This window comes from Sceloporus undulatus, chromosome 3 (genome assembly GCF_019175285.1).
Source record: "Sceloporus undulatus isolate JIND9_A2432 ecotype Alabama chromosome 3, SceUnd_v1.1, whole genome shotgun sequence".
Taxonomy (NCBI): Eukaryota; Metazoa; Chordata; class Lepidosauria; order Squamata; family Phrynosomatidae; genus Sceloporus; species Sceloporus undulatus.
The window spans coordinates 195,761,243-195,775,048 of NC_056524.1; the positions used below are offsets into that span (position 1 = coordinate 195,761,243).

The 13,806-nt window shown below is 37.8% G+C and overlaps 1 protein-coding gene across 1 annotated transcript in view; it reads right to left on the minus strand.

Annotated features, from left to right (window-relative positions):
* Positions 1-209: 209 nt before the first annotated feature.
* The window catches only part of PLPP4 (phospholipid phosphatase 4), a 122,418-nt gene continuing 108,821 nt past the window's right edge, over positions 210-13,806 (minus strand). Inside the window, 1 exon segment of the mRNA XM_042461048.1 lies at positions 210-791. Coding sequence (XP_042316982.1) covers positions 592-791 — 200 coding nt within the window. The 3' untranslated portion in view covers positions 210-591.

Sequence of the window (13,806 nt, forward strand, 5' to 3'; positions counted from 1 at the left end):
ACATGTTGAAGGTCTTCAGGGATGGAGTCAGACTCAGTTCAGAATGTTTATCACTTCTTAGCAGAAGACATTTACAACCTCTTTGCAGTCAATCTGGTCCATGGGAGTAAAAATTGGTCCTGGTCCATGCCCGTATTCTTGCTCAGCTCCAGGTTCCTGAGTGATCTTAGGCAAATCATTCTCTTCCAGCCTCTGCCACCCATCTATAAAATGGGAATAATAATGACTGACCTTGTAGGGCTGTTGCAATCTATGGATTTGTAACACATTAAAAGTGTCATATAAATAGAGATTAGTAGTAATTAATGGCATCACAATGGTTTTGGTGCAGTCTTTACCATCATAATTATATTTGTGTTTGTTAGAAACATTCTTTCTGTGAATTTATTTATTTAAAGTTTTGTATGGAAAAGAGGGGAGAAATCAAAGAAGAACAAAAGTTAAAATGAGTGCAAAGAAGAAATTCTGTAAAAGTAAGAAGAGATTATGACAGAATCACAGCTGTTAAAGAGACATTAATTATGCAGAGAGACCAGTTTGGATTGGAGGAATGTATGAAAGGGCTAAAAGTTCATCCTGCATGTGTATTAGTCATACTGGACCTTCTGTTATCCCTTCTAGTGGCAGACTGGTGGCATTATCTGTGGTAGGGACCTCTTCTTTCTTCAATGATGTCTGAATCAGCAGGCTGACGTAAGGCTTGTGACAAGCCAGATTTCCCAGTGGAGGATAGTGCTGTCTGTAGCAAATGTATGCAAAGATCAGGCCAATGACACCTCCAACAAAGGCATCTAGGGAAGGGGGGGGGGGGGGAGGAAGACAAAAAAATTTTTTTTAAAGAAAATCATATATTGTTGTTGAAACCACCTACAAATGGACACTGCTCCAAGGTCACATATGTATTTTAAAATTTAGGAGGGAAAGGAAATGATAACTATAGTTTACTGTGATAAGAACAACAGGTCTGTGCACTTACCTCTTCTCTTCTGGCATAGCCACAAAATCCTATTGTGGGAGATTTTCCACTTCAGATTAGCTGCAGTTTACCATGTTGCTCAAAATCTAAATTGTTGTTGATCTTCATTGTTGTTGTTTTTTAAAAACGTCAGATTAATTAAGCATAGCTTGAGGTTGGCTTGCTTCATTGAAACCATAGTTATTTAAGAGGAACTAAAGGCTGGAGTCCTATATCACAGTTATGAATGCATAATGTGGAGTTATACACACTTGTGACTGTTATGTATTCATAACAGCCCATCATTTAGAGGCTGTGAAAGTCTCACAGTCTGCATTTATGAGGGAAGCAGCTTCTGTAATCAACAGAGGTCTGTGCTCCTGTCATTTGTGAAGCTGCTGATTGCCCTCTTCACATCCATGAGCAACCTCTAGTGCAAGTGGGAATTGTGGCAAGAGTCCTATTTCTGTCTGTTACACCAGACAATATTCATAAGAGAAATGGGAATGGTAGCCCCCTGCTTCCTGAGCAAAGGGGGGATGGACTCCAAGAGGAATGGACCCCCATCAGTTGCAGCAGCTGCTTTTTAGTAAGCAGAGAAGTGGGGGGCAGGCCAAGATTAACCACACAGCACTGTAGTTACAGTGCTGTGTAGTACATAAATGTCATACAGGATTCTAGCTATTGCGCTCTCTCGCGCTCTCTCTCTCCTATAGATACTGTATGTATATCCTAAATTGTTAGAATTAATTACAAATGAATTCTGAATTCTTCTTTACAGCTGTACTGAAGGAATGTGAGGAGAGAAGAAGACCAAATATCAGGTCACCAAATATCAGAAGTTATGAAATCTGCATGAATCTTGTGCCACAACAGTGCTTTTTGAGAAGTCATGTTACCCACAATATCACCACTGAGTCTGCTGCAGCCAGTACCCTTAGGCCCCTGGTGCTGCCCTAGAACTCATACAAGGTGACACATGCCAAACCATTTCTTTTAAAAAAGAAAATTGTCCCAAGATGACTGTGTATGACCATTATACATTTCTCAATTTTCCTACCAGCCTCTCTGTATTGTCTGGGAGAGGACAGAAATGGCTCCCAGATCTTCAGAAATTACCCACCTTTGTCTTAGGGTGCATCTACACTGTAGAAATAATGCAATTTGACACCACTTTAAGTACTGTAGCTCCATCCTATGGAATCCTGGGATATGTTGTTTTACAAGGTTTTTAGCCTTCTCTGCCAGAGTGCTGGTGCCTCAACAAACTATAAATCCCAGGACTCTATAAAATGGAGACATGGTAGTTAAAAGTGGTGACAAACTGCATTATTTTTACAGTGCAGATACACCTTTAGCATCATAGCTTTAGGGCAGGTATGTGTCAGCCCTCATATGTGTAGGTGTGTTTACTGTTTATGGTGTAGGTAGCTGCTGGGAGGTTTGGAGATTGTGTGAATCCAGTCTGACCCTGGCTAAATTCCCTGACCAAAGCTCTCTTTCTAGGGACAAAACAATTTCTCTTCCCAGTGAAGAGGTGATCCGAAAGAGCCTATCCAGTAAAGGATCACAGGGCTGCAACTTTAGAGACTACATAACCTGAAGCCATGAGGAACAATGAGCAATTTTTTATTAAGCAATGAGAGTACAGAACCCAAACAAAGCATGTTCTCTTGGATTGTGTTTGTTGAGCTGATGCTGAAAAATGATATATTGTCTCTGAGCATCACAGATTTCTTCCATCTTGATTAAACTCTGCCACAGTTATTTTTGTGCACTCAAATAGGAGACATCAGATCCTTATTAGTACTTTTAATATCTTGCTTTTATTGTCTTAGATATAATAAACCAAGGCATTAGTACAATATGTCTTATGCCTTTTTAAAACAAAACAAAACAACCCTTAATGGCAGTTTTCCACCAAGAATTACAAGGAAAATCAATTAAAACACATCATATCATGTTTACGTCTTCTTCACTCAGCCTTTTAGGAGTTTCTAAAGAAAATTAACTGCAGTGCTGTTTCATTAAATAATCAGTGTCTCCTTGGTTTTTGTTTTGTTTTGTTTTTTGCTACTTTTTCTATTCAGACTACTTAGCATTTAGAAGAATGTTTGCATCCCCTTTCCCCTTGCAAATAAACAGTGTTGTTTTTTTAAAAAAAGATCAAACAACACAAGCAAACATTGAAGATCCTCTGGCACCCAAGAGATCTGTATGCATCTCAGGTTGTCACTGATAGAACCACATATGAATATCAAGCAGCAAGCTCAGCAGGCTTGAAGAACATTTCCATCTACATCAATGGCCCAAATCCAATGCCACATTAACAGCTGTCTGCTAGCGCAACAGAGCTTTCTTTCTCGCCCTTCCTCTGTGAAACTTTCCACACCACTAAGAAAAAAACACCCACAGTGCCTGTGCAAAGAAGAAGGGATCAAAATTCAGAAATTTGATCATGTCACATGTGTCACACCTAGCTTTGCTCTAGTCTGATAACTGTAAAGTTCTTTTTTTTTTTCTTAACTAACTTTTATTGGTAATTCATTATTACATAAAGGAAAAACCCACAATCAACAACAAACAAACAAATAGAATACAAAATACAAAAGAAAACACACAAAAACCCCATAAATATACAAAAAATATACCCAATGTGTATCCCCCTCCCAACCTCTCCCTTTCCTTTTTACCTCTGCTGACTTCCCACTCAGTATTTACAAGTAAGAGCTGCTCAAGGGTTTATCTACCTGTTGGATTGTATTGTGATTACAGGCTAAATTTATTCAAAGTAGAGACTAGGTTGTATCTGGCCAATGTACTGTATAATCATATGACCAAAACATGGGGACATTATTTATGTACTACAACCCTCAGAGTCCCCAGCCACCATGACCAGTGACTGTGCTATCTGGTGGATTCTGGACAGTGTTCAAAAATAAATTTTGCAAATTCTGCATGTGAAACCACTTTTAAGTATTTCACAAATAAAACCTACAGATCTATTAGTAGCAGTATTAACATTTCAGATACATGGTGAGTAACTGAAAAGCTTTCGAACAGCTGAAGAAATGACAACATAGGAAGCTGTCTTATACCATTTCAGATCACTGGTTCATCTACCCACTGTAAATTCCTTCCTAGATCTCCCTGGAGATGCCTAATGGTTTCACATTCAAATACCAGCCAGGTCTAACCCTGCTGAGCTTCTAAAATCAGCTGAGATTGGATGTGCTCAGGATAGTATGGTAGAAAGTGTTCAGATTCTGTCTTAAAAGTAGCATCTCATGGCTAAAGTACAGTTAATGCTTACAGTGTGGTATTTATTACCGTATATACTCAATTATAAGTCAGCCTCATGTATAAGTCGGCAGTAGGTTTTGGGGTCAAAATTACGGATTTTGATATGATCCGTGGATAGGTTGAGTGTAAAATGTAGGGACATGTAATGAAGGATGTAAAGGACAAAGCAAAGGAAAACAATGCCAAAGAACTTACAAAGTTCCCTGCAGGGATAACAATTTGTGTTCATACTAAATGTTGGATGGATGAGAGAGTAGATAGGGGACCAGTGCTTTGAGGGCAGATTAAACTCTTGCCTTTCACCAGAAAATGGTTTTACATATATATATATATATGATTTAAAGTACAGTACTTACATTGACCTGTGGATAAATTGACTCAGGTTTTGGAGTCAATTTTTTAACCTAAATTTTTAGACTTATAAATGAGTATATACAGTAAGTAAAGATATGTGTGTGGGGGGGGGGGCAATGAAATATATGGGGTGACGACATTTTCCCTCCCAGTGTAATTAAAACTAAAATGACCAACAAACACATGCACATACTGTACACCTAGGAAATTTAAATGGTCCCACTGGTTCCCATGTTTTCTAAGCCATACAAGAATGGTGTGTGCAGTCTTCATTTTGGCCACATTTGGAAAAGAAAAAAAAATCAGCCTTTTCTTGGATGCAAGGAATCACACAGTGATTGATGCCAGGATCTATCAAAATTTAAAAGCACTCATTAATATATTCACATTTGAACATTCAAGCATACCAGCCAGGGAGATATTACAGTGAGCCATTGATATCCACTGGGGTTTGGTTCCAGGATGCCCTGTGGATACCAAAACCTGTGGATGCTCAAGTCCCATTGTACACAATGGAGTAGAAAAGTGGTGCTCTCTATATAAAATGGTGAATAACACAAAAGGTTTGCTTCTTGGATATTTAAAGAATATTTTCAATCTGCGGTTGGTTGAATCCATAGGTGCAGAACCCATAGATAAGGAGAGCCAACTGTAATAGATACATATTTATTGTGAAGTCCACAGTTATTTCAGTCCAGCTTGCATCCTGAGTATCTCTGTCTGGAATTTCACTTCATAACTAAGGATAAGAAGGCCAGTAACCTGGGCTTACTTGTAATCATGAGAGGAGCTATAATTCTCTTGTCGGGCTTATTTAAAACCAGTCATTGCCTAATTTAAGTGCTAGGCTCAAACACCTAAGGAGCACTTGGGTTCTAATAAGCTGTAAAGAAAACAATAGTCAGCAGTGAAATAGGACATATGACGTGTGAGCTTCATATATGATGAATTAAATTAAAATATGTTCTTTTAAAAAACTTATAACAAAAACACTAATTGCTTTATTTACAATGATTTCAAATTGGTAGAAGCCTGATGGTCCAAGTGTGACCGTTGCCTAGTTGGCACAAGTATGTTCAAGAAGCATGGAGTTGAATCTGCATGGTGGTTATTGTTGTTTGTCTCCTTTTGTTTTTTGGGGGGGGAGAAAATTCTATGAAAAATAAACATCAAGGGGGGGGGACAAGATAAAACCTATCAAAATTTAAGAATGGACTTGTGGTAGCTTAGTATGGTTCAAACCAAAAGGATCTTTACATTCCTTCTATACTCATGATGTGTAGCACCACTTCAAATATGCTGGGCTATCCAGGATGGTACTTTCAGTACAAAAAAAAAACTTCATCAAAAGAGAACTTTTGAGGAAAACAGTTGGATACTACATATGGTTTCATGCTGTCAGCATCTCTAGTGCTGCATCCATTGTGAGGGTTTCAAAGACAACTGTACTGTGTAAATGGCTTGGCATCTTTCCCACCTCCAAGAGTAATTCCCACAAATGGCATCATTCAAAAACCACTAAGGGGATTTTAACCTCCCAGCACTCTCTAGTACTAACTTAAAATTGGCTATTGTTGAAAAAAAAAAAGAACTTCAGCGGGAGAGTGCAGCACAACACTGCTACTTTACCATTTATCAGGAGCTTCCATTCTATCACCTGTAACCTGAAATGTGCTACTGGGTTTTTAGTACCCTACATGTATTAACCCAGTAACTGATGCGAGATAACTTGGCAAGTCTAGCATCAGCACTGTTTGAAAAAGTCACCATCAACCACATAACTGCTGTATTTTTAGAATTTCAATTCCCTTCAATTTCACTATTCCCACCCACACTATGTCTGCATTCTATCAGAATAACCTTTCATGCATCTGATGAAGTAGACTTTAGTTTATATGCAATAATATACTTAATTTTTAAAGCGCAATAAGACTCTTTTGTAACGAGAGCAAGCATTTTAGAACTACACAGATATCAGCTGATATTATCTTAAACAACCTTCTTCAACTTAGTTCCAGCTGTTCTTGACTACACTCAAGGTCAGCTCCAGCTAATCTTCAAGATGGTGAAATTCAAGACAGAAATACTCAAGGGTATCATTATGTGAGTGCAGATGGTTCAGGCCACACTGGATGATATCCCAGGGGTTTATACTAGGTGGGGTGGTATACTCAGTAGGAATGGTGCAGTTGCTGGCCTCCTTTTCTTGCTCACCCAGCAGCCATGTCAAGCCCTGAATAGGCTGCTGCTGGGGGGAACAGTGTCTTCTGTTCTGAATATAGCATGGCTGCTGGGCAAGCATGTCTTTTATCTTAAATAGAAATGTTTATATTGCCAAAATAGTGAAGATAAAATAGGAGGAGGATGTGGCCATTTTAGAGAAACTTCAAATAATACAACTGATTTTTTTCTATTTTCTCAGCATCACTGTGTCGTAGAAGTTTGCACACCAAACCATGTGGCATTTAATACTCCACGACTAACACAACTGGTTGTATAAGACAAAATAAGATTTTGTGTTGTGGCTCCAAAGAATTCCCATCAGTTGCGAGTCTATAATTTTTAACCTAGGCTTCTAAAGAGAAACGTTAGGTGTTATTGCTCCAATCACACATTCTCTTCACACCTATCTCCCATTTGCAATTAGAGCAAAAGGGGCACCAGGCAGTATGTGGCATTCTTGTATGCCTGTGTTCTGTTCACACTATCTCTGAAGCTTTTCCCATTTGCTTAACCATAGATTTTAATGCATGGTCTCAATAAATAATTGTAATAGATTGTAATGAATGGCCCCTAATAATCAATGCATCTAAATAACTAGAACATGTGACCCCAGAAACTCTCATGTGTCTGTCATCACATAAAGGCTGCATATGCACTGCAGAATTAATGCAGTTTGACACCACTTTAACTGCCATGGCTCAGTGCTATGGAATCCTTGTTTGTAGTTTGTTTTGCCACCAAAGCTGTCTTACAGAGAAGGTGAAATACCTCACAAAACTACAAATTGCAGAATTCCATAGCATTGAGCCATGGCAGTTCAAGCAGTGTGAAAGAGGTTTATTTCTGCAGTGCAGATGCAAAGACTCCTCTTTTTTCTTCAAGATGGTGAGTGTCAGCTCTGCTCCTCCTCTTAGTTCCCCTTAGAATTAGGGCTATCTATGTATATATTTTCAGAATACATGTTTCAGTATATCTAGTAAACTTTTCAGACATATAACTTGAATACTGCCTGTTTGCCTTGTATAACAAAGGTGGGTTCAAAAGAATATGCAAGACATTCAGCACATTTCTTTACAAACTCTGATTACTGAGCCAGCCTTCATCTTTCTGCCAAAGTAGTTAACATTACAAGAAACTACTCCTAATCCAACAGGTGTAACATTTTCTTACCCTCAAAATTTCATTGATTTAAAAATGTGTCTTCTAGGTACAGTATATGCTGTTAACATACTGGCATCAGCCAACCTGTCAACCAAACAACCAATGCTAAGATATATGGTACTTGGGTACAGAGAGATTTAAATTAAGCAGGTTCAAAAATATGAGACATTCAAGCAAATTCACACTCGAATATCCTCAAACCATGACTAAATCCCCTATTGGGTTTCTACTCTCACATTTTGTAAAAAGAAAATTCTTTAAAGGACTAAAGGAAAAGAAGCTTGCAGTAGGTGACAATTAAAGCAGGAAACTAACTGGACTATCGTATCTTTCTTAGATCAAAAGAGAGATAAAATATATTTTAATATCCAAATTGATCATGTAAAAGGCAACTTAGTAATGTGTTATGCTCTTAGTAATGTGCTATGCCTAATTGATTGTGTAAAAGGTAACTTAGTAATGTGTTATCCACCTGGATGGTGGGAACTAGCCCTTTTTTATGGGGAAGGAATTTTTAAATGATTTTTAATAAATAAATAAATGATAGTATTGCTGCTTCAAACACAGTGCTAGATGTACAGGTATTGGCACTGCAGTGTCTTTTACATTCCACTGTCAGAAATCCAACAGAGGTAGACTAGTTAACGGAAAGAATAAGGCAAATAAATGATGCATAAAACTGTCTCCCAGCTCACATCTTTCTTTGCAAGATTCCTGGATTACCCACACTTGTAAAACACAGGAAATTCTGAGACACTGGAGGAATGTCATGTACTTTTGGAGATCTCATGTTTCTGACTTGTCTTGACAAATTCAGACCTTAAGGTACGTGCTTCAGAATTTATTATACTGGCACTGAGGCAGTAGAAATGGAAACACTTGGGAAACCTGGACTTCTTTATCACATAAGAAAATAAAACAGCACAATCTTACCAGAAGATACAGTAGTTAAAAATATCAATGTCAACTCTGTCCTATCCACTGCTATGTAATGATTTATAATGCATGCCTCAAAGGTGCCTAGTAATATTATGCCTTTTTATTATATGACAGCATATTTTATGCCTCAAAGATTCCTTGAAATAGTATGACCTTCAATGATATGAGAGAATGGGGACTACCAGGGCTCTTCCACCAAGGTTCCACCAAGGTAATTATATTGAGGACCTACCACTGGGTACTCAAAGAATAATCTTCCCTAACATCAATCAGCCTTTTAAGTTATAGTGACCCATCTTTAGAAGTCTCTTCTGGGGGATGTTTGCCTGGAACTGATTCTAATATATTTTAATGAACCCAGGAACAAGTCTCCAAAGATTATAGACTCTAATGGACTTTCAGTTAGTGATGGGTGAGAACTGCCTTCAGTGCAGATGAATTGTCCTAAACTGCACCAAGTCTCTTAACTGCTATTATGATGTTGAACGATCAGAGGGTGACCATAAACAAAATGACACTAAAGTCATGCTGAAGGAAAAGTATCCTCAAATAGGAAAATTTTAGATGCCACAAAGGAATCTCAAGGAAAAGCAGATTGCTTCATAGGGCCCTCAGATCCTACCAGTGACTAACTGATGCGTTCTACTAACAGCAATAACAATCTGAAATGTAAGGGGAAGTTCAACATGAACAGTGTTTATATGATGCATATTTGGTTACCTCCTTCCTCATGAGAAGGTCTGTAACTTTGAATTTCTTGGATTCATCTCAAATAAGTCTATTTTCAAAGAAATTTTTCTTCTTTTCCACCAAAAGGGAACAATACAAAAGAAAGGTTGCTGTCCCAGTTTTAGTACTGACGGTGAGTGGCCCTTTCATCCAATGTAATTATTTCTGTGTACCTTGGTGGAAAAATAAATTGCACTCTTTTCTGAAACAGGACCCAACTTTGTTAAATTAATTACCTACATCCTTGAAATTCATAATGATGTAAGTTCATTTGTGCTTGTTCACCAATAGCCGTCCAATACAAACAAACACGAATACTTTATTTTCCATTAGCGCTTAAAGAAGCAGAGAATATTAATTTTATCACACTTAGCTATGACTTCTCAATGTAAGGCTGCCCTCTTTGCTTTTCACTTACAGTCCCTATGCCCCATAAAAACCAAAGTTGATGGTTCTTGCTTGTTCCCCACTGGGCAGTTTAAGCTCTTATCACAAAGCCACAGGTAATTCAACACAATTGAATTTTTATGCTGTCTCCTCAGCATACAAGACAACAGCTGAACAACAAAGCCTGTAGGTATATTTTACTGAATGATTTAGGATCCTCCTTTGGGTTGTACTTGTTTCAGGTATTGCTAAGGTCACTTGCAGAAAAACATGTTGTTAATGCTGTCCCCAGCTTCTACACTCTCTAAAAACCTGGCTAAAATAGAGTTTTTCCAGTTCTACCTCCTTAAACTTCAAAGACAAGCATATGCCACTGTAATGGACACAGCAGTAATTCCTCTGGGTGCAGTCTATTTCGACCATACAGAAAATGTTACTGCAATTATCTGCCTCACAGCACACATTTCATGCTATGAATAATTCTGGCTTTGGGCAGAAGCGATTTTTAAAGAACACTTCAGAACTTACCTATACATCAAAGTTCAGATTAGCTCCCACTCCCCTTTGACACATGTACCTATGCCTTTTCACATAAATTTAACAGATACATTTTGTGAGCATATTGTATTTCACATATCCAGTCAGGAAAAAATATGTCACAGTTTGAGATGAATTTGATTACACATTCTCTGTTCATTATTGGAATATTTTTAACCATAAGTGAGCAGAATTAGTAAAATGTGAATATTTATTTATTTTAGGAAAATAAACATTTTTATTAGAATGCTTGGTTTTATAAATTTTGATTTAAAAATGTTATATTTGTTAGGAAGGTCCAGATTGTCATTTCATTAACTTTATTCTAACTTGGTTTCTTTTCTCTCCCCCCTTCCCCATTTATATTAAAATCAGCATGGGAGAGTTGGATATATGAGCAGTGTAATTTCTCTCTACTGAAGAGAGCTATTCAAGGAGACATTAAGTCAGCACTATAAGGATTCTCCCAATCGCCTGCTTCTCCCAATCATCTTCTATCAGAAACAGAGGAACATCTACCCAAAGACTTTAACAGATTAAACTATATAACTCAAAAAATTCATTAATGTAATGCAGAGAATATACAGGATTTAGGCTGCATTTACACTGCAGAAATAATCCAGTCTGACACCACTTTAACTGTCATGGCTCCATCCTATGGAATTCCAGGGACTGTAGTTTTGAGAGACATTTAGCCTTCTCTGTCAGGAAGCTCTGATGCCACAACAAATTACAAATCCCATAAAATGGAGCCATGGCAGTTAAAGCAATATCAAGACAGATTATTTCTGCCATGCAGAGCAGCCTTAGAGAAAATTGAAATTCCTATGTGAATGCTGACAACAGTAGATACATATTGTCTGAAAATGTTTAGATATTTATCCACTTTGTGAATGGTAATAATCACATCAAGGTGACCCTCCATGTTACCCTTTTTATTCTGAGTTTCTGGGCATTTACAGCATTTATTTCAGATACCAGTGTCAACAATGATCACATTTTCAATTGTGATAGTATATAATCTACAATATAATGTTGTAATATATATTTAACCATAGTTAAATACAGTTAGATATAGAAATAAGCCACAGCTGTCTGTCTGCCTGTCTGTCTACTCTACTGGAAGCACCCAGTACCTGGGAGTAGTACTTGATGAAGGAAATCAGAATGCCTGTTACTCAAATCAGCAAATATCCACACTGAGTTGTCAAAAGGAAATGGATACAGGTAAGTTTAATAACAGAGGCTGGAATCCTGTTGGGGATTTATATATGTATAAACACCATTGTTACAGTGCTATGCAGTGAATCCCATACCAATGTCCTCAATCCCCACCTTACTGGAAAGCAGCTGCTGTAATTGATGGGGCTTTGTTCTCCTGTCACTTGAGAAGCATATGACTGAGAGTCCCACCCACACCTGTGAGTGACCTGTGGTGTGGCAAGCAAAAGTAGGACCATGCTGAAGATTGCTCATGCTAGAAGGAGTGGGACCATCAGACAACTGCTTCTTGATCAACAGGGGAACAGAACCTCACTGATCGTAGCTGCTACTTCCTGGTATGTGGAAATTGTGGGATTTTCCCAATCCATACATAGCCACCAAACTAGGGATCATGATTACAAAAAAAACATGACTACCTAAGTCTAGGTTACAGATTCGTAACTGCCCAACAGAATTCAGTCCCTAGTTTTTTCCCCACAGCTCACTGCTACCTGCTCAAGATGATACAATGGAAGATAATTTGTAATCAAATGAGTCCAATCTGGTTTAGTTAATGATTGGTTGACTCACCAGTTTCATCTAGTGAACAAAAAATTAGTTCCTTAGTGAAATATACATAATATTAAAAAATCATTCCAACATGTAATTGGGATGTGTTTTTCTTCTCATTTCTCTTTTATTCCAAAAATGGCATAACAGTCTATTGGTGCATCTATACTGTAAAAATAATGCAGTTTGACATAACTTTGACTGCTATAACTCCATCCTATGGAATCCTGGGACTTCTACTTTTACAAGGTCTTTAGCCTTCTCAGTCAAAGAGTGCTGGTGGCTCACATAATCCCAGGATTCTGTAGGATGGATACATTAAAGTGGATCAAAATATATTATATTTACAGTATACATGCACTATGACTTTCAAAGTGGGGATCAGCAGGGGAAAGATTTAGAGCTTCACCAATTCTTATCTGTTTTATACCAATCAGTGTAACTGTTGACCAATGTAATATAAACAGCTGGATTGTAACTCATGAATGTATCTCTACTAGTGGGATGCGATTACTGATGACAGGAGGGGGAATTTTCATATTACCACTTCCCTTCTGCCACGTTCCCTGTTTCCCAGAAAAATCTCTTTAGAAAGTAGAAGGAATCTCCAGAACAAAGGCAGTATGAGGGAACAGGGAAAGGGGCAATATATTAAAATTTCCTCCACCACTCTTATGTTGTGGGCACTTCTATTGGATCCAAGAGCCTGTCAAGAATGGAAAGAGCTATTCCATTCATGGACTACCAGCTCTGGGTCTGTATTAGAGCCAAATTATGGTACAATTTTCTGACAAACTGTTGGGAAATAAGCATCACTGGACATAATATCTAGAGATGTTTTGTAACGGTTTTTTATGGTTGTAATGGTTTTCTACGGCTGTAAACCACTTTGATCTGTGGAAAAGCGGTATACAAATAAAATGTATTATTATTATTATTATTATTATTATTATTATTATTATTATTATTAGATTTACTTTTCAGCAGACATTAGAGTTAGAACAAAAAAAATTATATCTGACCTCTCTCCCACTTCAGATATCTTAGAAATAGTTGAGAAACAATGTTTGCATCCTATTGTTAGTCCAAATTAAAGGACCCACTGACTCAATGCACTGACCATTCAACAGCTGATTAAATGGATCTACTCTTTTGAGGATTATGATTCAGACTACAGAAAGCTACCCTATACTAGATCACATCAATAATGTGCCTACCTCAGGGGTGGGACAGTTTGGCCTCTGGGATGCATTCAGACCAGGAGGGGTTCTATGTGGCCCTGGGACCCGCACCAACCTCCTCAAACCCATTAATCCATGGGGAAAAAGTGACCAAAATAGGAATGTGTTTTTGCTGAATAACACTGATTTGGGGAGCCCATCCTGCAAACAACCAAAATTTGCCTCCAACAACTGAATGAAAACAATTAGAACATCATTTCTGGT